A 27,327-nucleotide genomic window follows, 5' to 3' on the forward strand; every position below is an offset into this window, starting at 1 on the left:
TTTTATTCACTTTTCAAAAATATTTTTATAATGAGAGGGACTCAAAGACTCAAATCCTTGAGATTGTTTTGAATTGACTATCGTACAATTATGAGGCAAAGGTCTCTGATGTATCCCGACTGACCAATCAAACAAGAATCCCATTCATTTGAGTCATTTTTAACCCTCACAACAAAGCAGCTGAGTCCTTGTCTTGTTAGTGTTTGTGCTTTTGACTTCTGCGATGCATGCACTTACCCGGCTTCACACCCTGTCACCTCAAGACTAAATGAAAAAGATGCAAGCAGACAAGCAAACACACAGTTCCTTTCGTGAATAAAGCCTCTTTTCCAGGAACTGAGTTGAAAGATTTGTAGGGGGGGGGGCAACAAAAAATGAAAACTAACTCAACAGCTTGTCTGGGAAATAAAGCAAAAAAAACAAAAATGGACAGAATCAAGGAAACTGAAGAGTGGTTTTCACCGTGGATCCAAGCATGATTTACTGTGATAACCACAGAATGCTTCTCTTTGTAGACCATTAACTAAATATCCTGTTTGTGAAATGTATACTCATAAACAGACTGAGGATTGAGCAAAGGGTCCATATCTGTGAAAAGGGCCAACATAGTTGACATCAAACAGTCCAGAGTATGAGAGGTAAAAGTAGGCCAGGCCATGGCCGGAGAGGGAAATACAGTCGATACAGAGGGAAGTGAAAGAGAGAGAGGAGGAGGATGTACAGATGAAGAGAGTGATAGAAAGAGAGATAGAAAGAGAGATTTTGGTCCCAGCCTGGGAGGAGCTCAGGTGTGAGTTGTGAGGAGGCACCTTCTGTTCGTGGCTCTGAGGCCCCAGTGCGGACAGAGGAGGGGCCCAGGCGGACATGGGCCCCACTTGTTTGGCCCAAATAAATCCAGGTGGCTCAAGATGCACGCTCTTGTCACTCAACACAACTTTACCCTTCACACACACACACATACACACTGGCATGCCAGCACACACTAAACTTTAATTTGATGTCACAAATTAATCTACATTACAACATCTCGAAAAAAGAAACACTAGAGCAACAGTAGATTCTTCCTATTTTATTTCTGTTTTATTTCATAAACTAGTTTAACGTACTTCTTTTGTTTTTGTGTAATGCACTGATTTTCTCATTTTACTGCAGTGAAGTGGTTCTTCATTTTTTTTTTTTTTTGTGGAACAGATGCAACATCCAAGCTGAAGTTGTTGCAGAGGCAGTAAAACAAAATCAAAGACAGAAACAGATTCACTGTACTTGAATCTCATTAACAAAAAAATGTCCACATTTACACTAAAGCCCAGCCCACGAGAGGTCCACTGTTTAAACATAATGAAGTAAAAGGTTTGCTTAGAAAATGACCACTTTCCCAACATCTCTGTATCAGAGGACTCTTTGATTTGTGTCCTGCTGTTGACATTTGTGGTCACTGTACGAAAAGCAGATATGGGTGGATGTTTGCTGCTGCTCCCCTCTTACCACCTGTGTTGCAACATGTGCTCATCCTGATGACTATGGGATTGAGTTTTATATAGTTTTGTGGAAGACATTGAGGGAAGGGGAGCACTTTCTATGATGGACATCCAAGCACAAACAATAGAGTGCAGATTATGTTAATTATGATCAAGGATAATGACTTATTTTTGTTAAAAAATGAAATGACCTGTATCCCTCTGAAGATCATTGTGACAGATCCACCAAAAAATTCAACTTCTTCATAAGGAAGATGCTCAAAGAACTCAAAACAGTTACATCAAAGATGGAGCTCACATATCGAGACTTGTTAAGTTAACTGTAGTCATATCACAAAGGTAGGGTGCCGCAGCCATTGCTGTCACTTGACGACGCTTGTGTCTAAATTAGGAGTGAAGGCCTCCCCAGGAGAGATGGGCAAACCTGTCACACAAGACGGAGGGAGCAGAAATGGTGAAAAAATAAAACAAGCAAATAAAAACGTCACCACAGTCTCACACGCACACAAAAACACATTTACAAAGACTAAACCAACAAAGTATCTCCATATGTTTAAGATCTTAATCATCATCAACATCATCTGTTCTGTCCTTTAAGTGTGTGTGTGTGTGTGTGTGTGTGTGTGTGTGTGTGTGTGTGTGTGTGTGTGTGTGTGTGTGTGTGTGTGTGTGTGTGTGGTGCACATGAAAGAAGGACATCTGGAATAAAAAAAAATGTTCAAGACACACACACACGTGCGTGCATGCGCACTCAATTTGCATGTATTCCATACATCTGGCCTTTTAGAGGCAATAACAATTATTCACTGAGCTGGTTGTTACAGCCCAAATGCAAACAACCACTAGTCTAAACAGCTCATTAAAACGAACACAATACCACACTTCAAGCACACAGGGAAATTGGCGTGCAACTCCATCACTGCATTATCGTATGGTTCTGAATGTCCATTCTGGATGATATAATGAATTCAGAGTAGCTTTGTGGAGGAAGTGAATGAACTGTATATTTCCTTTTGATTCTCTGGCTCTGTTTTTGTTGCACTGCCTTCTTTGTCTGCTCCCTCTGCCCATATTGTCTGAAATTTAGGCTCTGCATTCTTCAGGCATAAGCCTCATTCTGAATGGGCTAAATCTGGCAAGGACAGTTGATCAATTCATGTTGGCCGTCTTTGCATGCTCATTTTTTTCGTGTGAGACGACGGCCTTATTTTAATTAACAACATTACATTGTGATATAAGGTGAATGCTGCATTTTTCTAATGATATATTTAAATAAAATGTGGAATTAAATACATCTAAATGATGACTTTTCATTAGCGGTCGATATGGTTATTCCTACAGCCAATGCTGATTTTGGAAATCAGGGCAGCCAATAGCAGATAATCAATGCTGATTTCTTGGCCCATTTATTTGGCCTATTTTCTTTTTCTTCTTCATTTGATAAAATATAGCTGTTTAATAATTACAAATACAAAAAATTGCTCAACCTCCGTAACCAGTTATTGAACACTAATCGTCTGCTCTCCAATCTACATTTTATGTCTGCACTGGATTGCAACAATATACAGTATTTTAAATAAAAAAAAGAATGTGTTAACTCAGTATTAAATACAGCAAGGTTTAAATGATTTTTATAATTTTTCTGAGCAAAACATATGTACTCAATAATTGCAATAATTGGCCAATTAATAAATAATAATTATCAAAAGATGATATCTGCCTGATTAATCGGGTTACTTAAAATGATTAGATCTGCAAAATGAAAACACCATACAAATTACTGAAAAAATATCTTCCAAAAAAAAGAAACATGCAGACACCTTCACCAAACATTCAAAAAAGTCTACATCAATGCATCAACTCTGTCCTGTGTGTAGTCATAACTACACATATATTGACATCAAACCTGAGATGGGTCAGACCAAGAAAAGTGTCCCTTAGGCCAACTTAGCCAGTCCTTCACAAGTGAGCTCTAAAAGATGGGCGACGGTACAGTTCGCTGCAGTTGGCCTTGATTGATGATTGAGTAACCCAAGATCATAGATGTGCTCAGGGAGGATTGCCGGTGCAGTGCTGTGCATACATCAGCCCTTCAGGACTACAACTACATACATCATGCGGTGAGACTTGACTGATGTGAGCATAGGGACTATGTCGACCACTTAAGGGAAGCTTTCTACATGGCAGTCAACAGTCAAAGTTGACTAAAAATGATTACAGCCCAGGAAAAAGGATGACTTTGTTGTTATAAATCACATTTTATCTGAGCCAACATGCACATACAGCTAAAACATGCAAACACACACACACACGCAAACACTAACATACAAACACACACATTAACTTGTGCCGATATCCTTGACAGGCACAACTACAAAAGCACAACTCAGTGGTAAATAAATAAGTTCATGCTGTCTATGTGCATTCTCTTTTTAGGAACTCTTGGGCTTACATAGACCTGTCCACAGGTTTATGTGCAAGCATTCCTGCATGCACACAAGCCCCCCTTTCAGAGTCTTATCATAGAGCTTCTCACTGCGCCTTCCTCCTAAAGCAGCTCAAGGGCGCAGCCTATCTACCAAACGATAGAATGCACAAAAGGGATTGTGAATTAATTCAAACAACCAACCAAACTCTAACCAGTCAGTATGCTGCTTCATTTATATTGGAGTCAAGCTGTTTGTGTTGTCAAGGTTATATTATTTAACAGAAGAGACAAGTTGCAGCTTATTTAAAATTCTGACGAGGACTCCACCGATTGTGGTTTCCATAAGAATTGAGCAGATCTGAAATACGACCAATTAACTTCAACCCTGTGGAAAGCAAATGTTTGAAACCAACACCTTATATTCCCTTGAAATGGCTGCCACCGAAAATGTCGTGAAGCTTTTATGAAAAGATCTAACAACAGAGAAACCAAATTTAAATTTTGGTAATTTCGGTCAAAATCCTATATGGACACATAAAGGACAATATCTGCATGTTGTTTGTGGCCAGTTTTCCTCAGAACTGCGATTCAGACTCTCCTGTCCCAAAGCAACATGCACATGTGTGCATACACAAACACGCTTCAGCAGCACGCAGAGCACTCCTGAGGTTACCCCCCAGGACAAAAGCTTTACCATCCCACTGACTGGCAGATGGGACGACCAGCTGACATCTCGGCCCGGCTCTGTTTCATGTTCCCTGGGTGTCTCAAACGGGCGGCACCCTGTCTGATGGGCAGAGGACAGCCGAGGAGGAAGATCCTTTGACAGTGGTGGGAGGGTTTGCTCCTTGAGGCTACCGTTGAGTCAAAGAGGAGCAAGGACAGACGGACATGGCTCGTGTGCTTCACTGTGTTTGTACAATATAATTGTGTATCTTGCAGGGTGGGAGACTCAGGAAACGTCTTCATTAGGTGCAGATGAATAAAGAGGTAGTGACTGAATTAAGTCCTATATTGTTTAAAATATAAACAAACCATTAAATATTTAATTGAGCTGATACACATTTCCTAATGCATTTACTTTTTGAGATTTGGATCAAGAAAATGAGATCATATCAAGCAACAGTGATGGAGTAAAAGTCATTGTTGGCTTGTTTCCTCACAGACCTCACTCGCAGAATCTCTATAATCCAATAATAACTTGTCTGAAACCATCAAAAGTATCACAATGTTCTCATGATCAAGGTGTAAAACATTTATCTACAATTTACAAATTGCAGAATGTTTCTTCAAAAACCTCTAACATTTAATATTAATTATTTTATTACAATGTATTAATAATTATTTGAGTCTTTATTTCATAGTTAAGGAAAAATGAGACAATGTGATCCTACACAACAACAACAAACAGACACAGTACTATTGTCTTTGGATGATGAGGTAAATAAATGCACTGAAATATTAATAATACTAATTTTGTAGTTGTATTGGATTGAATAAAACTGTTAAGTTAATGTTCCTTTTAAAAAATGGCAATCATTAAGAAAAACCTGGATAACAATATCTAACATTGTAAACTATAGGGCGATGGTGCAGGAAAAGACTAGGTTACGTATTTAAGAATTCAATTTATTCTACATTGTGGCGAGCACGGTATTTCAAAGATTATTATTACAAGCTTATTCCCATGTGCTGGGTATTTTATTTAAGTGTTACAGAAAGGCCTGAAACACATTTTGAAATGTAAAGACTTCTATGGAGGTGTAGAGTAAGTGAATCTTGGCAGAGCAAGCATGCTATTAGAAATTGTATTTAACTTTAAACTGGCTGTAATCCTAAATTTTACAAAATAAAAATCAACTTTAAATTTATTTTTAGAGTCAGCATGAGGCAGATATTCCTTTTTTTGGCTAAAAATGTACAATCACTAAATTGCTGCACAAAAGGTAATTGATTGAACTTGATAAATTCAATTAGAAACAAATGTAAAAAAAAAAATGTATTACTACTTCCACTATTAAAGATCAAATATATATGACAAAAAAAATCTGAATATTTGAATCAACTTAATTTTTCATGAACAAAGATACATTGAGAGATGTTGTAATAATAATATTACTTTACCTTAACAATTTTCCCCCTTAAAACTGTGCATGAATCATTTATGTTTGCCAGCTTGACAGAAGACTCGGTGTGAAGATACGATGCTAATGGTAGTTGGACTCAGTTGTCATTACTCAAGTGCTTTGTAGTCGTGCGCCTCTTGCCTCGTTTTAAATCAGAAAGGTTGTCACTTTACTACATTGTAAATGAGATCGCATCTAAGGGAGGTTACTGGTCAAATAAAAGCGACCATATTTGTTGTTTTTTTATTTGTGAAATAGTAAACAAGTGGGGGAAAAAAAATCCACATCTGTTGTGAAATAACCATCGCCGTCATATTCCCACACTCACGCTGATAAACGTCTCCTCAGTTGTTGTTTTTTTGTTGTTGTTTTTTTCAGGTTTTAACTGTCATCAGTCCTCTTGTCATCCAAAAGCGTCATTCTCATCACAGAATTAATATTTCTGATATACGTCCTCGGGTGACAAGGTGGCACAATTCTCTCTCACTGCCGCTCCTTTACTTCATTTCATATTTCAGTTTTTTTTTGTTCTCCCTTTCCATTTTTAATATTTCAACGCCTCAGATGTAGCGGCTCTTTAAAGCGCCCATGGGGGCTCTGAGTCCTTGCTTTTGTCTCCCATTTCCTTCTGAAACAGTTTTTCTTTAACCCTGTGCAGCTCTTCACAGTTGTTGTCTTAGCTCTCTCCTCTCTGTCGCTCTTTCTGCTGCTGCTCCCCCCCCCCCCTCCTCCCTTCCCTCAGCTTTCTCTGTGTCAGCCAGAGGTCAATGCTACACTTTCTTCTTCTGCATGCAAGAAGGAAGGGGGTATCTTCTTAGTTCTTGTAAGCTAAAAATAGAAATAAAAATCCCATTTAAGGTTGGGACAAAGGTGTCGTCTACTGGCGTAGCACGATCTAGACACTGGGATGTTTCGTTTTTATGAGATTAGATTACATCGATTTGTGATTTAAAGTTGATCATGAATATAGACCAATGTATGAACTCAGCTGAAATTACTAAATAGCATTTAGTATATTTAAGCTGAAACCAGCAGTGGTTTTCTATTTAATAGATATTTCTTGTGGTGAGCCACAACAAATTTAACATTTACTGTGAATAAGGACATTCATCTTGGTCTGGTATTGAGAAAGGTTCAGTTGACCGTGCTAATGCCACTCTCTCAGCACTTCAGTAAATATTTGGGTCTTTGACATTTGCACCGCATGCAAATGATGTGCAGCTGAAGACTTTAGTCATTTAAATATGCAAAAAGTTACCGATTTTCTCACTTAAGAAGTTTGACTAAATCTGCACCAAACTTTTGCTCAAATTTAACTCAATCTTAAAAAGTTTATTTTTCATTTTAAAATGGACAAAAAATGTCTCGTTTCCCTGAGCAGAAAAGCTCCTGCTGAACTCTTGACAGATAATTATTTATGAGAGACTCATTACGTTGAGCGCCTTGTTGAAGCTAATAAACGACTAGGTCTAATTATTTGATTTTCTCATAATATTTATTAATGCTGGCTAACGTGGACTTAATTGGGGGACACAAGGAGACTAATAGTCAAAGTCTGTGGACCGAACTGAAGTATTAGACATTTTAATAGACTTCTATCTTTTGTATTAGGTTCATCTAATTTCACACAACCACAGCAGACAGGGCCATCTTTGTCGCCCCACTCAAACTAAGCCAAAACCTGTTGATACACATGGAAACTCAGATTTCGCCAAGGAAGGGAAACGGGCTCCCAGACATAAACACCTACTCGAGTCTGTTGGTTCAGCTCTTCCATTGAGAGTCCGTATGCTAGCAGGCCATTGTGCACGCAAGGTCTTTTGTCTGATCAGCCTGAAACTGGTGATTGCACCTTAGCTACCGCAGTTCAAGCGTAAACAGTGTTTTCATGCCCTATGATATACACTGTTGCCAATGGACCCCTAAATCCCTGGAACAGCTGAGTCCTAGGGTGTCAAAGATAATGGCGATTTATTGCAGGCTTTCTCATTGCCCCTCCCGCACCCCTTTCCAATCGCCCCTCCACCCCCCTCCTCCCTCAAACAGATTAAAATTAAGCCGTAAACATGTGAGGATGGAATTAACACATTTAGCGAGTCTCCTCTTCCCACATCCCATTTTCGCTCCAGAGCCGCTGATCCCCGCTGCCGAACGTGGGTGCAATTTTAATGACTCGCAACGTTTTTGAAGTCCACATGAAAAAAGTGCCGCACGCCGTTTGTGGCGGCGCTAGATATGGCTGGGCCATGGCCAACCATGATTGGGGGGACGCGTGCCGCCGACTCGGACTCCAGGCTCTTCGATAGGATCGGTGTCATTTTCCTCTCCACGATAAGACGCCTTGCTGACAAGGTCCGATTAGGAGAGAAAAAATCATTATTGCTACGCCTTTCATCCACCAGGGGTTTACCGATAAACAGCACACCCGCGGCTAGATTTTCTGAGAGCAAGATGTTAGGCATTGAAGCATATATATTTAGGAAATATGGTTTAAAGCTGAATTTTGGGGATGTTTAAAAAATAATTTTCTTTTCAAATAGCTATAGAAAAACATACTTTTCCTTTAAGATTTTTTTTATTTTTAGGCCGTCGTTCTCCACAGCTGAAAACTCAAACTGTGAAATATTTAAGTCCTAGATCTCAGCTCCATTAATCAAACAATTATCAAATAACTTCTTATTCTTTTTGAACACAATACAACATGCTGATTATATCAGCCTACAAAAAAGTGATTTATTATGCTATACCTCAAGGAAATCCACTTTAGCAAAATATCCTTTTAAAATGAGATGTGAAAAGAGATCCTTAAAATATTCAAACTACATTGTATCACAGAGAGAATAAACTACAAATGAAGTGCAAGAAAAAGATTTGCATTGCACATATAGTGAATATATTCAGAACAATTATATTGTCCTAATATAATCATCATAATCATTTAATAATATGTAAAATATTATTGTATAAACTGATATTTTACCTATTCTTATAATGATTGAATTTTTTTTAATGTCAATCTTTCTAACTGTATATGAAAAACTACATACAAAATTAATATTAGAAAGTATTCACACTGAACTGTTTAAATGTATATAATTAAGAGAAAACATAAACACAAGTAACAGGGACAAAACTAGATACATATTTGCATTAATGCAATATTATAATGGAATATCACACTAAACTGAATTCACTGAAAATATGATACAACAAATATAGACTCGGTCAACATCTAATGATACAATCTGCTTAAAATATCACTCGGGTGTTTTAAAGGCAATTGGTTATGTAATTTAAGTGTTTGCATATGGATTTGGGGAGCGAGCACCACTTTGGTGGCCCATCACAAAAAGAATCATCGGGTCTGATCTTTTGAGTGAACAGGGAGAAATAAAGCGAGTGGGAGAGAAGCAGAAAGATGGAGGGGGAGAGATGGAGAGTCGGGACAAAAGTGCGCTGTGTTACTGGGCCACTCCAGCACCCATGGACTCTCAGCGAGACTCAAAGCCATGCTCCGCTTCAAAAGGGAGCCATGAAGATTTTTTTTTGTATGTTTACAAAAACAAATTTATTTATTTCTCTTCATTCTGTCACTTATCCATTTATTTCTTGCTGTCCCAGAATCCTTTTCTCTGCCACTGGAATCATGTTCGATGATGCCGGTTTGCTCGCCCTCCCCTCCCTCTATCTCCCTCCCTCTCTTTCTTTCTTTTTAATACCACTGCAGCAGAAAAATCAAACTGCTCTAAAACAAACTGATGTACTCTTTAATATAGTCATCACATCATCACAGGGTCCTCATGTGTCTGCCGTGGTGACAACTGCAGGGCTGCTTAGCTAAGCCCAGCGTTGGCTGCCACTTTGTTGGTCGCTTCAATGATTTATCACAAAAAAGAGAGAGGGAGACTGTGAGGGTGGGACAGGAAGAGCAGACGGAAAGAAAAGTCCTCTGGATCATGATTGAGTCACTGGCATCTTTGATTGACAAGGTCTAATCAGCTTATCTCCAACCTAATAAAGTAGGTAGCCTGCGGTGCTGCTCTATACCTGACGTGGTGTGAACTTTGGGCAAGGCTGGGGCCCCTGAGGGCCGAGCTCCAGCCCTTTTTGCTTATCTGAGTGGGACTGAAATCAATCCCTAATGAGCTGTTTTCATTTTGCAGGATTGATTACAGTCCCCTAAACACCAAGAACACTTCCCTAAGAAGTCCTCTCAGCCTCTTGCTGGCCACCTTTAAAATGCAGAGCAGCAACGCTTTTGTCTGCCTCTTTCTTTGTTTCAGTGGCTCATTTTGCTGCTAGTCCCAGTTATTTGTGTCAGCTGAACAAACACAGAGGGGGATGAATTTTCAAAGTGAGCTCACTCTGCATTTCTCAGTTAAGTTAGTTGTAGAATTTTAAAAACACAATCGTGAAAAAAATGTAAAGAAGGAATATTTCATATAAAGTTTGCTCTCAAAATATACAACTATATTAAACCTCCATTAGATGTGTCTCAAAAAACAAAATGTGAATATAGTTGACAGAACAAATCAACAAGCCATTGATGCTTTGATGACAAAATATAAAGTTTGTGTTTAAATTTCCACTTGTGTCCTAAAACAATTGCACATAATAGTAGCACCTACAAAATGCTATTTTAAATGAATATAATTAAGCGAGTTTAATTTAATGTGTTTCAGTCATCAACATCATGCTGGTAAACAAGGGTGAATTTGAATCATCATAACTAGATAATTAAGTATCACTTTGATGGAACATTTTTTAGCTGTGTTTTGTGTGAGGTGTCAATCAGTGTGAGACTCAGCTCTCTCAAATTCAGTGAGTAATAATCAAAAAAGGTGGACTGCAGCATAGATGTCTTATCTGACATGCAATCCATTTCTAAACAAGCAATCATAAATCATTCAAAATCTTTTCAACTGTGGAGCGAAGGACTAAACTCTAACATGTCTTTGATTTAACATCAGTCAAGCCTCCACATTTGGGCATTTCAAATGCCCCTGACTCAAATGTTTTTAAATTGGCTAACTGCAAGCCCTCCCTCTTTATTTAGGGCCCTCTTTAACTGGGCTAGCTCCCATGTCTGGGCTTTAAAGTCAGTGAACTTCTCACTAATGAACTTCTATACTTTATTTATGAGACAAACAGAGAACCATGGTTCCTCAGGAGTGCATGTGGTAAATAACTCATGTCTAGGGTCTCTTTACCCCTCTGGGTCTTCCACAACATTTGGCAAGTATTTATTTCAATAAATACAATGGAAACATTGAGAGTAGTAGGAGAAAATGCTAATATCTAAGAAAATAGTATTATATGAAGATTTATCTTTTCTTGGAATAGGACCTACAAGCATCCTGGCGTTTTTGTTCCTGGTCATTAAGAGATATTGTTGACGCAGAAGAGAAAAGGGGCAAAGCTGAGATTCTACGCCATTTCTTTGTTCAGCGTCTATCTCTTTGAAATAACATTTCTTTTAGCTCCACGTCTCCCATTGGTCAGTTACAGTTCTTAAGGACTTCTGTGCCATTTTGGATAGAGAATGCAACTTTGAAATACTGCAAAAATAATGACGCTAAACTTACGAATGGTGAAAGGAACAGCTTAGATGTCTGAGGGGACTTGTGGCAAGAAAAGTATTAACAGTGTGACTATGGAGCATCTGATTGGAGACGTTAACACTTAACACTATAATTATTCTTGTTTGACATCAATGGGTGCTACGCCCTTGTGTTTGAAAACTCAAAGCTTATTTCTCAACAACTGCCAATGCCATTTTCATAATGTGCATGGATAAAAAGTGGCTCACTTCTTCAGCTTTTTTGTATTTCATTCATTACTTTGCATTTGTTAATGTGAAAGAAACAGCTACAATCAATGCAGCTTTTGTGGACGATAAAAGTAAACCATTTCAGTGTCTGGAAAAAACACAAATGCCAAGCCATAGTGTACACAGCATCTGGATATTCTACAAACTATGGCAGGCCTATGATCTAAACAGTGCCGAATTTACCAAAGATGCCAGTGTTGTGATGAGTCTCTGCGGAACCACACAAGTAAATATATAGTCTGAAATGGGAGAACAACACTAAATTAAAGACCAAACTGAATTCGGGATCAGATGGCAACGCCGTCAAACATTATAAACCCAGTGAATAAATATGTCGACCTAATGTTTGTGCACACTGTGTTAAATTTAAGTGCTTGGCATATATAGTAATAAGTCTGGTGGAGGAGTGCATATTCACAGAGCATCTATGTTCTTTGTGCAGATGTATTTTGTGGTTTAACACGGAGACATTGCCATTTCAGGTTGTGCATCTAAGCGGAGGGTTGGTATCGACAGCAGAGTAAAGGAAGGGGTCATGGATTAAAGACGCAGGGGCGAAGCCTCCCCACCAAACCACAAACACACACCACAGCTGGTGTGGAGCAGGCCAAGTGTGTGGGACCAAGACAGGATAAACGAGTATTGTTCTTAGCTCGCCAAACACACAGTGGATGAGACGGCCACCAGTGACATGGGGTCAAGGGGCATGTGGCCGGCTATTGCAGGAGAAAGCACCGGGTCTGGAAGGTACTGAGCAGTTTTACACTTGGCCCATTTCTTAAACACCATGCGTGCTGAGGCAAAACATCAAAATGAGCCACTCTAGTAAAAGATGCAACGCGATAGAATTAAAAATATGTCGGCTGTCGAAGAATCCAGAAACTCTGATACCGGTAGTATCATCTGAGACATTTGAACCAACATTTTTAAGCAGAGAATGCAGATTGTATTTATGAATTTGTGCGAGTTACAGAGAACATCAAAAGCTGGTGGTCTGTGTGCGAACCTTCCTTGACTTGAATTATTAAATCTGTCGATGTCGCACATGCCAGCCACCCCGCGATTATAGTGTAAATTGACAAACTTTTTCAAAACTACAACGGAAGCCACAGAAAGCTGGTTGATACTTCAAGAATGAGCTTTGATACATCTCTGAGGAATACACTGTGCCTCAATAATGTGGTGACTGTCAGGAAGGAAGACAGGGAGGAAAAAATATGCTAACTGGTTAAATCTATTTAAGATCCCAATGAGCTTTTTTTTCCTATTTTAAGATAAAAACACTACTTGATAATGAGGAAAAACGGAGTTTGTGTTTTGTTTTTTTTATTTTAGGACAACTCTATTTAGAAAGTGATATAATGTTATTTTTTCCTACTGCATCCCTGAATTAAGAACTTCAGGAGGAACACTGACGTTTATTTCCATAGACCACCTGTCTGTTTATCTTAAAATAAAATTTAAAAAAAAACACCCACCCATAACACATGCCTACACAATACAAAGCTATAGCAATGCATGAATTTTCTTCGGGAGCAGAGCAAGGAGAAGCGGAGCCCGATCTGTCGCCTGTACACCTCTCTCTCTCTCCCTCTCTCTCCCTGCCTTGCCTTTGATGTGCTCCCGAAAATGTCATCAGGCGTCAAGGAAAGAGGTTTTTATTTTTTTTTCCAGACACCCCACCCCCAAACACACATATCCACCTACCTCACATATAAGCAATACAATTTGCTGTCTTTCACTCATCCTCACCACTATCTTGAACCCCCCACCCACCGAACACCAACCAACTCCTTCCCAACCCAATCCAAAACAGGAATACGTACCAGTTTCTACTGCTATCTGGTAGCCGGCCTCCAGTCTCCGTGATGACCTTTCCAGCTTCTCTGTATTGTCCAACAGATGTGCTCTCTGCAACAAATGGAGAGAAAAAAAATAAAGCCGGCGAAACAAACACGAGAAAAAAAAAAAATTGATTGAGAGGGCTGGGAACCATTTCAAAGAAACACATCAACACTGTCACCTAAGCAGACAGACCACATCCACAGCAACAACATAATACAGCCAGGTTGGCAATAACCTTCATTTATGACAATGTGTTATATGCTGATGGAATATATGCTGCTGTCTTATCATAGGACATGAAAACAAAACAAGAACTACTTTGAGGTTTCTTGCTTCCTTGTATTGTTTTACAGCAGGGCTTCTGCTGCACACGGGGAAAAGATAGATCAGATGGATGGAAATTAAGATTAAATTTAATTCCCTTCGAGGCTGCCTTGTCAAAAGAGAATGACGTCCAGTTAATACTTTACAAGTGCGGGACAAGTTTCAACCTTTACCCCATTCATTTTGTTATCGACATAGTGTACATTAGGTGTGATATTTCTTGAATACTTAATAAGAATGGTGTCTGATTCTTTCACATCAATCCATATCAAGCCCAAACAAAACCATGAAATTCCTTTCCTGCCTCTTTTTTATCCACATTAGTGGACAACAAGAGTAATTCATGATGCATGAGTTACTGCTTCCCCCCTTGGCTTACTCAACCACTGACAAGCCTGCCCCACTGAACGCACAGAGTTCAGACAGCATAGATGTTCAAGAAAAGGTGTGTTTCATGAAATATTAAATAAGCAATTTGATCATTTCTTAAAGCATATGTTTGTGAGTATCAAGGAGTTAGCGATGGCTCTAATATCAGATACACATCAATTGACAGCAGCTCTTTAGATACCAAGACAAAAAAAAATAAAACATTGTTTTGGTTCTTTGCTCATTTCTGAGAAGCAAGGCAAGAAACAATCTGATCTGCTGACTGATGGCCTTGAGGTCCATCTTGGGGCTCTCAAATATAAAACATATTTTCCATCATATCCACACATACATTGAATTCCTGCACCATATCAAAAAAAATACAGACTACTTCTGGAAAAAGGCATGGGCAAATGACTTTCTATTTTATACAGCGTTTAATGACTAAATTAATGAGGTCAGCATAACCACACAAAAAAAGATAAAATAGACAATTATTATTAGACGATGATGCATTTATGCAGAAACTTAAATTGAGGTCAATGCCAACTGATCAATACCAGACAATTGGTATTGTTCAATGCAAGGCCTGCTTTACAGCCTCAGTGAAAATCTTATGATAGCAGTACAAAGAGTTTTTAGGAACTGTAATACATTTTACAGACTTAACACATGTGAGTGATTAGCTGAGGTTACATGAGAGTACTTGACAATGTGTCCATGTTTGGTTTGAATGGGATTCTTTCCACTGTCACCATCAGGGGACCAGAGTTTCATTTCAACAAACAGCAACAGTTAATCAATTTGTCACCAAGTCATGGCAACTATTTCACTAAGGAAAACATCTGAGAATTACTACTCTATTCATTAAAAATTCTGATTTTTTTTATGACAGTGTACAAAATAGGCTTACCAACTTGGCTCACAACTGGTTGGAGATGCACAACTGTGTGAAAATGTAAATTGTGACATTTTCCATACAGTTTTTACAACACGGTTGTCTATGTTTTGGACAACCAGTGTCTCTGAACTGTCAAGAAGTCACTTATTCATAATTTAATTTTCATTTCATTTCAAAGCTGTAGTGTGTAACTTGTACAATGGCAATTACATTCAAACCATTACAAAATGAGTTCACACAATGCTGATTAACTAGCCTATCAACTCCGCATGACTTTGTGTTTCTTAGTAGAGCAGATTTTTGGTTTTGTGTCTGTGGAGACATTCCCACTTAGCTCACAGAGGGATGCATCTTATGGGGCAGAAGAAGGAAACAGTGCAAGTAAAGCTAAGACAGCTTCTTAGAGTTTGAGAAACTCATTCTATGACTAAAAATAAACCTGGACGTTCAGTAGAACTTCATAATCCTATTTATATCATGATGACAATTTTGGCTTCTTGAGTACATGACTGTCAGATATTGAAAATGTGTTCTCTGCCAACGGGGCTCCCCTAAACAACTGCCTACCACACAGCTCAATGTCTCCTGGAAACAGACCTGACAAGTCACACTACAATAAAAACAGAACAACACAAAACAAGGCCATAGAATATGGCCTTTTTTTTAATAGAGGTCCCGAACTGGATCTTTAATGTGTTTCCATATACCCTATAAATTAAGGCTCTTTATAAAAGATTTAACTGTAAGAAGTGAGTAATTCATGGAGGTTGTCTAAAGCAATACCTTGATAAAGTTAAAATTTAAGTTAAAGTGCTAAAATGGTGATTGGTAAAAATTAAATACTTTGAACTTTTACAAGTGAATTCATGGTTGCATGGATTTAATCTATGTTTGTTGTGGTTAAAGTGTCAGCCACTTACCTAACATTAGGTTCAAAGTTCAAACAACATACAGTATACAACCCCATTTTGCCCACTGTGGTGACAAAATTTTCAAAACATTCAAAAACTAAGATCCATCCTCTATTAAAGTCATGATGCTGCCATGTCAGGGAAGAGGATCACAAGCATCAAAAACATGGAAGTCTTAAATGTTTACTCAAATGTTGTTGGCCTTTCTAATATGTTATGTTAAGAAACCAATCAGCTGTAACACATTTGACACTCAAAAACAACCTGATGAATGGCAAGCGCCTCACTGACAAGGATTTATGCCCATCACATGAGCGAAGAGGACAGGGGGAGAAGTAAAATCGCTAGTTTTTGTCGGGCTGTCAAAACATGTACCAGCTAATCACTCAGAGGAAATGAAAAGTGTGAAGGCAAAAAAAAAAAAATAAGTCAATGACACGCTTTTCAAAGTTTGACAATAAGAAGGATGGGAAAAGAGCAGGGAGGAGAAAACTCCCTCTGAACTCTTTCCTTTCCCCCGCTTCCCCTTTCTTTGTGCCGCTGACAGATGTCATTTAAAATTGCAGAGATACTTTTTAATAGTTAAAGGGAGGGCAGGGGGATGATGGAGGAATAGGAAAATGGGTGGTACAATGGGCTGCTCACAGGAGAAACACGATAAGGAGATGGTGAGTGGGATAGGATGCAAGGTGAGGTGCGTTTTTGGTGTTGGGTGTGGTAGGGGGTTTCAGGGAGGGGTTTCATGGGTGTGGAAGCGGAGACGGTGGCAGCGTGAACGTGGGAGAAAACAGGTACCAGGCTTGGTCTATAATGAGCCCCTATGGATCGGCTGGGATGGAGGAGACGTATTGACATGCAATGCTTAAGTTAATACACCTAGACCATGGCTGCAGTGCCTGTGTGTGCCTGGGAGCATGAGGCAGCCAGGGATACTGACAGAGTAGCGCACTCCCCGAGTTCTTCAAAGAGCTCAAGTGATTAGTATGTTATCATTACCATTCGAAACGTGATTTTCCTATTCCCTCTCGGCAAAGGTGACACGTCTTGGGGAGACGGCCGGCAGACTCACAGCGATAGAAAGCCACTTCAAAGCTTCCTCCTCCTGAATCTCTCTCTCTCTCTCTCCCTTCTCACTCTCTCTCTGGTCTGTCTTCTTTTAGGGCCGGGGGGAGGGGAGGGAAGGGTGTGTGGGTGGGTGAGGAGGGGGGTGTTGTGGTGGCAGTGGCAGTGTGTATGCTTGTGATCATTAGAATAATGCACCCCGAGTTTGACGGTGACAGAACCTGAAGGAACGGGTGAGAGTTCAGCCGCTAAGAATCCAGTAATGGCCCACTGTGATGGCCCTAATAATGAAACAATCCAGCCATGAACACAGGATGATACTGTGGAAGATAATGAAAAGGAACATGTACAATTAAAACTCAACATCGACACTACATAGTGTGTCGATACAGACAGTACGCCTACAAACTTAATCCAAAGTGAGGTGACTTAACTCTGTGGGAGAGCTGTTTTGTTCCAATATTCCAATGTCACACAACAACTACAAAAAGGTGACTATATCGAAGACTTGAGCTAAGATTCTATTCTGTAGTTCGTGAGCAAATTGCAAGACATCCATGTCTGCACTTTTATTGAGGGAAATGCAAAGTGGCAAGCAGCCCCTACTGTGCTACAATGTCCTGTATAAAGGTCTGATCCCTGTGATTCTTATGTACGTTACCACACATAAGACACACATATACTATTCACAATTAAATACTAGCTTGCAATTCAGATCTGTCACTGATCGACTGAAGAAAACACCCCATTAAAACCATGGCTGATTGACTCATCGAGCCTTGAAGAAAGGTTTTAAATATAATATATGACAAATATTGTGCATCTGTGAGCGCACTGGTGCACCACCCCACCGCCACCGCTTCTGCCGATGCATGCCTTTTCATCTGACACCTACATTTTGAACAAAGATCTTCTTAGGAACCACGAAAATGCAATTTTTTTGTTGTGCTTTTTTGCGTCGAGAAACACTCTTCAGTTGTAAGTTATTAACAGGGAGCCCCAGAACAATACAGATGTAGCTCAAAAGAAATCTCTCCCCTTTTCTTTTCGCTCTCCTGCCTTTTTTCAATATCAAACACAGGCAGTTACTATCACCATTTTCCAAAGTTCAGATGATTTCCTTATTATTTCAATAAGGGTGGGGGAGACTCAAAGTGAATAATGATGACAGCTGTGATTCACACTGACTGTGTGATCTTCTGTGCCGTTTGTTTGGGACTTGTAAGACGAGGAATTACAAGTGTCAAACAGCTGTGAATATGAGTGCTAAATATTTAAACATGTTTTTCAGCAGAAGAAAAAAAGTATAGTTTTTTAAAGCAAGGCTTAAGTGTGTATAAGCTGCACCAGCCTTTGATACAAATGCAGGAAGAGCAGAAGGGTAAAAGACGGCAACGGAGAAAAGGGCGCAAAATCAAGCACCATTATATAGATCGGGCCCCTTCCTAAAGGGGTGGACAGGTAAAGTAAATCAAGATGTCTTCTGACCCTCGGGCTAGTAGGAAATGCTCAAAAAAGATGGGAAGAAAGGGGGGGAAACAAAAGAACAGCTAAATAAAAGAAAAAAAAACAATGATAACATAGCATCTGGGCCAAGATAGCATTCAAAATTATAGATAGGTATGAATGCTGATGTTTTGATAGCAGGTGATTCACTCAACATCAGCCGATGCCTTCTTAAACATAATGTCACTCAAATGTTCAGCCAAGGAGAATATAAGAAAAAGACAATCTGTATCCATTAAGAGAGAAAAGTATCCCTTCTTAGTAATAACTAAAATATGACATAATATAATGCTACTACTGAGGGTGCACAATTGCTACTTTAAGTAGCAAATCAGCATTAATAGAAATACTTAACATTTGTAGAAATACATTACAAATATATAAGATGGCAGCATTTGAACAAGTGTTAATAATGTGCTGATAATAATGTGTTTAACCTCAAATATTTAAGTTTAAAACCTAAAAGGCTACATACATATTATAAAATATATATATATATTTAAAAGTCACTTTAGATGGAGAAGATGGTACCTGTATACTGTAGGTCATTCTTACAGTAAATATGATAACTGGAAATATACACCTGCACCATTTCTCTTTCATTTAATCAAAGAATTAAAGACAATGAATGCATGAAATGTGACTGGAGCAGGTCAGTTATGGCATTTGTATTAACATTACTGATACTACAAAGAACATAAATGTCCAAGATATAATGTCAGTCAAGCAGGTTTATCTCTTTTACCAACTTAAAGTGAAGGAAATGGAGGGTTGTGAATGGAGCCAGCTACACACTTTTCCAGCTAGCTGCTGACACATTACATATAAATGAAAAGTGTAAATATAATCACAATCCATTATTGCCAGTTAGACAGGGGTCTTAAACTTTGTTTTGCCCAAACCTTCTCTAAGTTGTGCTTCATTCCATCGTCTTCATCTTCAAAAAAGAGCATATCAGAAGTAATATCTTTACTTTCTGATATTTAAGAGAAACTGGCCTTCACTGGATTCATTATCTCTGCCTTGGCCTTTAAGCTGTTCAATCAGACATGTAAAAATGAGCTCATTTTAATTGTCTACAGGAGAGACAGAAGGGCAAATGGAAATTTCAGGAGGAAAGGATAATTTAAATTGTTAGAGCAGAAAGGAAGCACTTACCTCTTCACGTAACTTTATCAACTGCATCACGAGAGCAAAAGCAAGAAAAGAGAAAGATGGAGAGAGTGAAGGAGAGATAAAAAAGAAGCAGAAACATGGTAGAAAGAAGATCAATCATGTGGCTGGGTACAGAATTAACCTTGACAATTTATCTCTTTGCATGTTTAGCATTTGGAAATCTTGAGACAAACACAATAAACGAAGCTAAACACGCCGCTTGGGTTGTGTGTTTTGAAAAAAACAAAGATCAAGTCCTGGCGCTGTCACATTAAACAAGGAGAGGGGATGCATCGCTCCACTAGTAATATCAGCTAACATTATCAAGGAAGTCACATCACAGAGGTTGATGGAGCAAGAGAAAAGGGGAAAAACCGAGTAAAATACAGTCAACGCAGTCACAGTACGTTTAAAATATTTTGTATCTGTCATTTTGCTGAATTCTCTGGAAAAAAAAAAGATGAAAAGAAATATGTGTCTGTTGGCAGGGAGGTGAAGAAATGCTGAGCCACTGTTTATCAATGCTGATATCTTGTCAATCATTCGGCTACATACATTATGCATCCTAAAGAAGGTGTATGCTGTTCAGATTATGTATGTGAAGAGTCATGTGAAGCTACTATTGTATATGGTGCAGCTAATTATTGGGACCGCCACAGATCATGAAAAATGAATCTTAGCATAGCTATACATTTTTGATGAAACAGACTGGCAAATTTAAAGTGAAGTAAATAAAAAATGCTATTCCTACTTCCTGTGCTGGAGAATCTTGCATGTCTGATAACAACTCATACATTTGAAGGAGCAATTTGCTATTAATTATGTCTGATCACAATTAAAAGGTTGGTTCCCTGCCTGTTCTTAAGTGGGAGCTGTAGAGAAGACAAGACAGCACAGGGGCTTTATGTGGGAATTCACCATGTTTGGTTAAAAAGGAGAAGAAATATTATATTATGCCAACCATTTTTTTTCTTGGTCAACATTAAAGGTTAGCAGCAGGGCAGGGTTTAGGATTACCACTTGACTTTCTCTGTATATTTTGAATTTTATGATTCTGGAAAAAAGTTTCACTATAAAACTGATCCCTAACTAACCCTAACTGAATTACAATATTGATTCCTAACATTAATATTTGGGTAAAATAAAAACGCTGAGGGTCCAAATTTAGCTTCTTTATGTTAAAAGAATTCACACTTCTTTCCATTCACATTTGCACACATTTTACACTGAAATATAAAATAAAAATATAAAAAAAAAAAATATTGTCTATTTATTTTTCACACCAATGCACACTCAAATAAAATTCAGTGTCATATAATAATGAATCCAGGATTAATCTAAAACAAATAAACAAAAATAGCATTTCACACATTACATTATTTTGTTATAGCTTTTCTCCTTGTAATTTAGGAAACATGTCAAAATAAAGTTCCTATATAAATGATGCCATGTTTTTCTTAAGAGCTCTTACCCTTGGAAATGTCGGCAATAAAGAGGCGCACTTTAGAGTCTTTTCTAACTTAAGTAACAACTCCCTGCTAAGACAGCAGTATTGAACGGGCCAAAGTTTAAAACTACACTGTGAATGTGGTTATTAGGGGCTTGAACAAACCAAGCAGATCCTGCGATCCCTCACCCCAGCTCTGCTATCAGTCAATGGATACCAAACAAAACCTGTTCCAGCTCATTTGTGCAGCCTGAGCGACTGCAAGTCCTCGTAGAGGATTTGTTAAAACTATACGAGAGGCATGTTGAGCTGCTTCTTATTTTTTCTGTGTTTTGCTTTATTTTTCTTTGGCACACATTCTTTGGTCCAGCCAACGATGCTCATGTTGTTCAAGAGACAGAGCAGTCAATACAGAATATGGTAAATCTTATAATTACTCCTGCATGAGCACCATTTCTTGTGTTTTTGTGATGCCTGCCAGTATTCAAAATTGCACTGCTGCAATTTTTCTGTTATGATAATCAGCATTTTTTTCTCTTTTTTTTTCAAACAAAAGATTTTTATTTTTTTTTATCCAATACGGAATTCGATACAAGTGGTAATCTGCTTCCTTTGTAGCCTGTAAAATCTGGTCCATGCCGGCTGAAACCAGCACAATCTCTTGTGGCCAAGCCTTCTGCTGCGACTGAAATCGAAACTATTCCATGTAGTGTTGGTGTGTGAAATGTGTGTGCATTAGTTGCTTTGTGTGCAGTGTGTGTGTGTGTGTGTGTGTGTGTGTGTGTGTGTGTGTGTGTGTGTGTGTGTGTGTGTGTGTGTGTGTGTGTGTGTGTGTGTGTGTGTGTGTGTGTGTGTGTGTGTGTGTGTGTGTGTGTGTGTGTGTGGCGTGGAAGTGTTTGTGCGTGTACTGCATGCAGAAGAAACAGGGAAAAAAGTGCAATGGAAGCCTACCACATTATTAAAAAACGAGTTGATAGTGCCAATTCAGTTTCTGTCAGCGCACAGATAACGAATAAATGCAGAAGTCTATTAAATCGTCCTTTAGCCATTATCGCACAGCCAACACGCCATTTTCAGAACTTATGACGATTCCCTATTTACTAAGCTATAAATCCTTGCCATGTAACCAGCAGATTTGTGACTGGTAATGATCTGCTCAGCCAGGACTATATGAAATGATCCTGACCTCTTTTAGATCGTCAGGAATTAAATTGACCGAATTGCCCCAGCCCCACCATCTTTTCCCCTGGCCTATCAGTGCCGTCTCGTTAGATAAAAAAAGAAGCCTGAAGTCGCGAGTACTCCACTCACAGCAAGACCAAGACAAGTGTTATCTCCACAAGTCTGTTAAATGAAAATGAGGTAAACACAGCACCTGGGAGAGAGAAAGGAAAAATGTATATCATCCGTTTACTTTGCTTTTGCCCCCAGCATGAACTCTACTATGTGTGTGTGTGTGTGAGTGTGTGTTAAATATAATTATATTTTTATAGGTTTCACATAATTAGTGCGGCGTGCTGCTGTATTATTTAAATAATTATCATGTCACATATGAAGGTCACTAAAAGAAAGAGAAGAAGAAGAAGAAAATAGAATTAACATTGAAACTATTCTCGCAATGACTCTAATTCACAGGCATAAATGTGTTTTAATATTTATTTTATCCAGTCAATGGCTGACGATAAAATGGAAAATGCATAATGTCATATATTAATATTTTTACATTTGTTTATAATATTTATTTTAGATGGCATAATAATAACATTACCAAATTGTGGGTATTGTTCTGAGCTGTAAATGTCACATGTAGCATTTGTCTCTTTAATTAATTTTTAATTTTCCTAAAGTGTACATACACCGATAAAAGTACAGCACAATAATTTCCATTATTTTTAACTTGTAATATGATAAAAACGATGAATGATAAATCAAATAATTAGTGTCATAATTAGAACATAACAATCTTTGATTGTTATCATTAGTATGGTGTTGTAATAATATAAATAATAATATATAATTACACATTATTATATTATTATTATTACATTATTATTATTATTATTATTATTATTAAGAATAATAATAATAATAATAATAATAATAATAATAATAATTCTATATGTCCACTTAATTCCAAAGTAAATTTCCAAAAACATAAATAAATACTACTTGTGTAACTGTGGGGCTCATTTTAAAGGAAAGAAACTAAGATCTTAAATTAAATATGCGACTATCCTTTTAGTCTTTGACAATATCTTGATAGAAGCCATCACTATCTCCAACGTGACATTTCTGACAGCAGCTCTCCTTCCAACTTGTGCAGAAAATGTCACAGTCACTTTTGTGTCTCACTAATTTGCCAGGAATATGCATATCAATTACACATCTTGGCTTGAGATACATATGTTTGTAAGATGTGCGGTTCATGGGTCGCCATTGAAATGGTAATAGGGAAATGTTCAAAATAAAAACAGACAACTTTATTTAGCTTGACTTAGCTGTGAATCACACTCCCTTGAAGTACTGTGGGACTAAATGTGCAAATATGCATTTGAGTATTTGTCTTTGTCTCAGTATGCACGTCTGCAAATGCAAAGTGTTTATTTGCATGCGAGTGTGTGATTATGTTTGTGCCTTGAGACACAGTAACCCCGGCAAGTTGACAGCCAACTCTAAAAGGCGATATATAATTAGTCAAAAGACGTTTGGTCATGGTTGAAAGTGGTTGCATGTGAGTGGCAGCTGTGTAGGTGAGCAATAATGCCTCTTAAATGTGGAAACAGTGTTTGCTGAAGCCGACGATGTCCGTTTGTCTTGATGCAGCTTCAACATTTATTCAAAACATCTGAAGTCGGAAAGTCGGAAATGTGGCACATTTTGGGCCATTAACATCACATTTCAAGACTTTAATTTTCCTTTTCACGTGGCCATTTTATTAATGTGAATGAATCATAGGCATTGCTGACAATGAATGGAAAATTGCAATGAGGTGTTTATGTAGTTCTATTCTTCAAATTCAACAGGCTTTCAATTGATTTCAAAATATCTCAACCCACCACTATAAAAACATGAAATAAATAGATCATGTATTTAATGATGATGATAATAATAATATATATAAACTGTCAAATATGATTTGTTTTAATTAAAGGCTAATAGTCAACACATGAATATGATTTGAGCACTAAATTATAAATTGTAAAAGGCACCAAGAGATTTCAGTTGTGAAAAATAAGAGAACCTGCGTCCTTATTCTTTCTGAGTGCATTGTGCGGGTTTGTTCTCACCACCCTGAGTTTTAAAAAAGACGAAAGAACCTCTACATTCTGCGTGTGTGCACAAGCACGTGTGTGATAATGTGTGTGTGTGTGTGTGTGTGTGTGTGTGTGTGTGTGTGTGTGTGTGTGTGTGTGTGTGTGTGTGTGTGTGTGTGTGTGTGTGTGTATGAGCGGAGGATGGAGGTTCTATTCAAGGCCTAAGTCCAAACCCAGCTGGAGAACAGCTGTGGGGTGGTTGAAGTGGAGAGGCTGGGATTTTTTGGAATGAATTTTGTACTTGATTGTGCAACTGTGTTGATGTTTGTGTGCATTTCTGTGTGTGTCTGTGTGTCAGCCTCAATCTGGGCTGCCACACTGGTCCCATTCCCTGAGCCCACTTACTGGCAGCACAGCTTTGCATTAAACAGTATTCCTTCCGCATGACTTGGTGACAATGCTGTGGTCTCAGCCCTCAATGGCCCCAGTGAGGGGCCCCACCACCTCACCCTGGGGGCCAGTCAGCCACCCACACTGGTGTTGGGTTGGGCCCCTGATTAGCAACTCACCTGGTTCTCGGAGGAGCCGGCGTCTTCCCCCAGGAGCTCGTTGCGCACCTCGTCACTGTAGGCAATGCGTGACCTTTTCTGCAGAGGGATGAGGAGGAGGAGGAGGAAGAAGGACAAAAAGGAGAAAAGAGAGAAGAAAGAAAAGAGAGCAAAAGAAGGAAACAAATGGGGGAAATATGGTTTAGTGCTGTTGCTGATGCAAAAACACAACAGACATCCCTTAAGCACGAGAGCCCCCTAATGGAACTTGGTGACAAACTGAGTCACACACATGCAGTTTGTGTGCGATTCTGTCTCTCTCTGTCTGTGTGTGTGTGTGTGTGTGTGTGTGTGTGTGTGTGTGTGTGTGTGTGTGTGTGTGTGTGTGTGTGTGTGTGTGTGTGTGTGTGTGTGTGTGTGTGTGTGTGTGTGTGTGTGTGTGTGTGTGTGTGTGTGTGTGTGTGTAAGAGAGAGAGGAAGAGAGTGAACACAAGTACTGACAACAGGCACATCTAGGTTTGTGCCCAAGCCTTCTTGCGAGGTGATCTACTGTACCTGGTTCACTTGTGCCACAGAAGTGGTGGCAAAAACACCCCCCTCCACCTCACCCTTCCCACTTAAACAAATACAAGTCGAGGGATGAAAAACCTCACCGTGTGTGTGCATGGAGAGGCTGTGGAACAGGAGGACAGGGAAGAGGGCCAGGGAGATGTATTATGAGGAAGTATCACTTGTCAGTGCTAAATCTTTTCTGGGGGCTGTCACTGCTGTCATCCCAGTGCAGTGGCAGCCTCTGTGATAACACCAATGCTGAGACTCAGACAGAGAATAATTCATCACCAATTGGCGGCCCATCGGATTTGGGGTTGCCACTGTCTCCCTCTCCCTCTCTCTCCCTCACACACACACACAGAATATACAAACTCTTTCTTATTCCCTCTTTCTCGTCACCAGATAGGCTAGAATAAGAGGGAACGCCATGTCCAAAAAGACAAACACTGAGACACACACTTTTCATACACACTTCAGAGTGTGCCACCTCCAATTGTGGAAGAGTGGGCTGCCACTGTACCGCTTGTTTACAGAAGCCCGACCCATGGAAAAACAGCCTCTTGGCATGCCCTCTATACTAAATACACACCAGCAGCAGACACAGAGAGTGTTTACTCCTTCGCTTTCTCTACTGCCTTGACAGGGTTTCTAGGTGGGCTGCAGGAGGTGGGCAAAAATCAAAGACTAACACCTGCACAGGAATGAAAATATCACGTTTTTCTCCACACATTTTTTCCCCTCATTCACTTCGTCCTGAACTCAAAATAAATAAAATACAAAAATACAAGGAATCAGTGACGGAACACCAATTACGATGGGGACTTTTTTTCCTTCTCAAATGCAGTATCCTTTGCCCACTATCTTTCTATTATCAGTTAAAGTTTGAAGAAGCTATTGCATGGGAGCCTTTGATGCTACCTTCCATCAGATGAACATAAACCAAACTTGAAAAAGCCAATTCTAAGCACAAGAGTGATGATATCAAGTTCCTTGATTGGTTCCAAAGTTTCACAAGTGAATCAGTTGATTTTTTTTTTGTCTCTCCTCATAATCTGGAGCACTGAGTGGAAAGTCATGGCTGATGTGATTTGGCTGTTATTATTGTGATGGTGAGGGCCACAGTTCTCTAGAGTAATTACTGACTAGACGCAGGGCCTGATTGACCCAGACCACAAAACCCATTAGATAAAGACTGCACCCAAACAATGCTCAACCACAGGGACCTAAGCTCACCACAGAACGCCTACTGTGTGTAAAGGAGAAAATCTGAAGCACAGAACCAAACAAAACACAACATCTCCCCCAACACACTTTACATGAGAGGGCTATGTCAGAATCAGCTGTTAAAGATATTTATATATACCTGTTTTGTTTTAAGTCCAAGCCTTTTTTGTAATAAATTAAATAATTTTAAGGTCATTTTGAAATAATATCAAAAAAGAAAAGCAAGATAAGCTGACAAGATTCTACTTTTAAATCATTGTCCTCAATTATCAAAGATTGAAATAAATACTACAGATATGGTGACATCAATGCACAAAATCTAAAAAATGTTTAATCCCCTCTTTTAAGTGTCATAATCAATTTGTGC

The 27,327-nt window shown here is 38.9% G+C and overlaps 1 protein-coding gene across 1 annotated transcript in view; it reads right to left on the reverse strand.

The window, feature by feature from the left end:
• The window catches only part of vti1a (vesicle transport through interaction with t-SNAREs 1A), a 107,700-nt gene that overhangs the window by 62,020 nt on the left and 18,353 nt on the right, over positions 1–27,327 (reverse strand). Inside the window, exons 4-5 of the mRNA XM_083903496.1 lie at positions 25,206–25,283; positions 13,689–13,773 (exon numbers count right to left, since the gene is read on the reverse strand). Of these exons, the coding sequence (XP_083759622.1) occupies positions 13,689–13,773; positions 25,206–25,283 (163 nt within the window). The remainder of the gene's footprint in view (positions 1–13,688; positions 13,774–25,205; positions 25,284–27,327) is intronic.

This window comes from Microchirus variegatus, assembly GCF_963457635.1.
Source record: "Microchirus variegatus genome assembly, chromosome: 17".
Classification (NCBI taxonomy): domain Eukaryota; kingdom Metazoa; phylum Chordata; class Actinopteri; order Pleuronectiformes; family Soleidae; genus Microchirus; species Microchirus variegatus.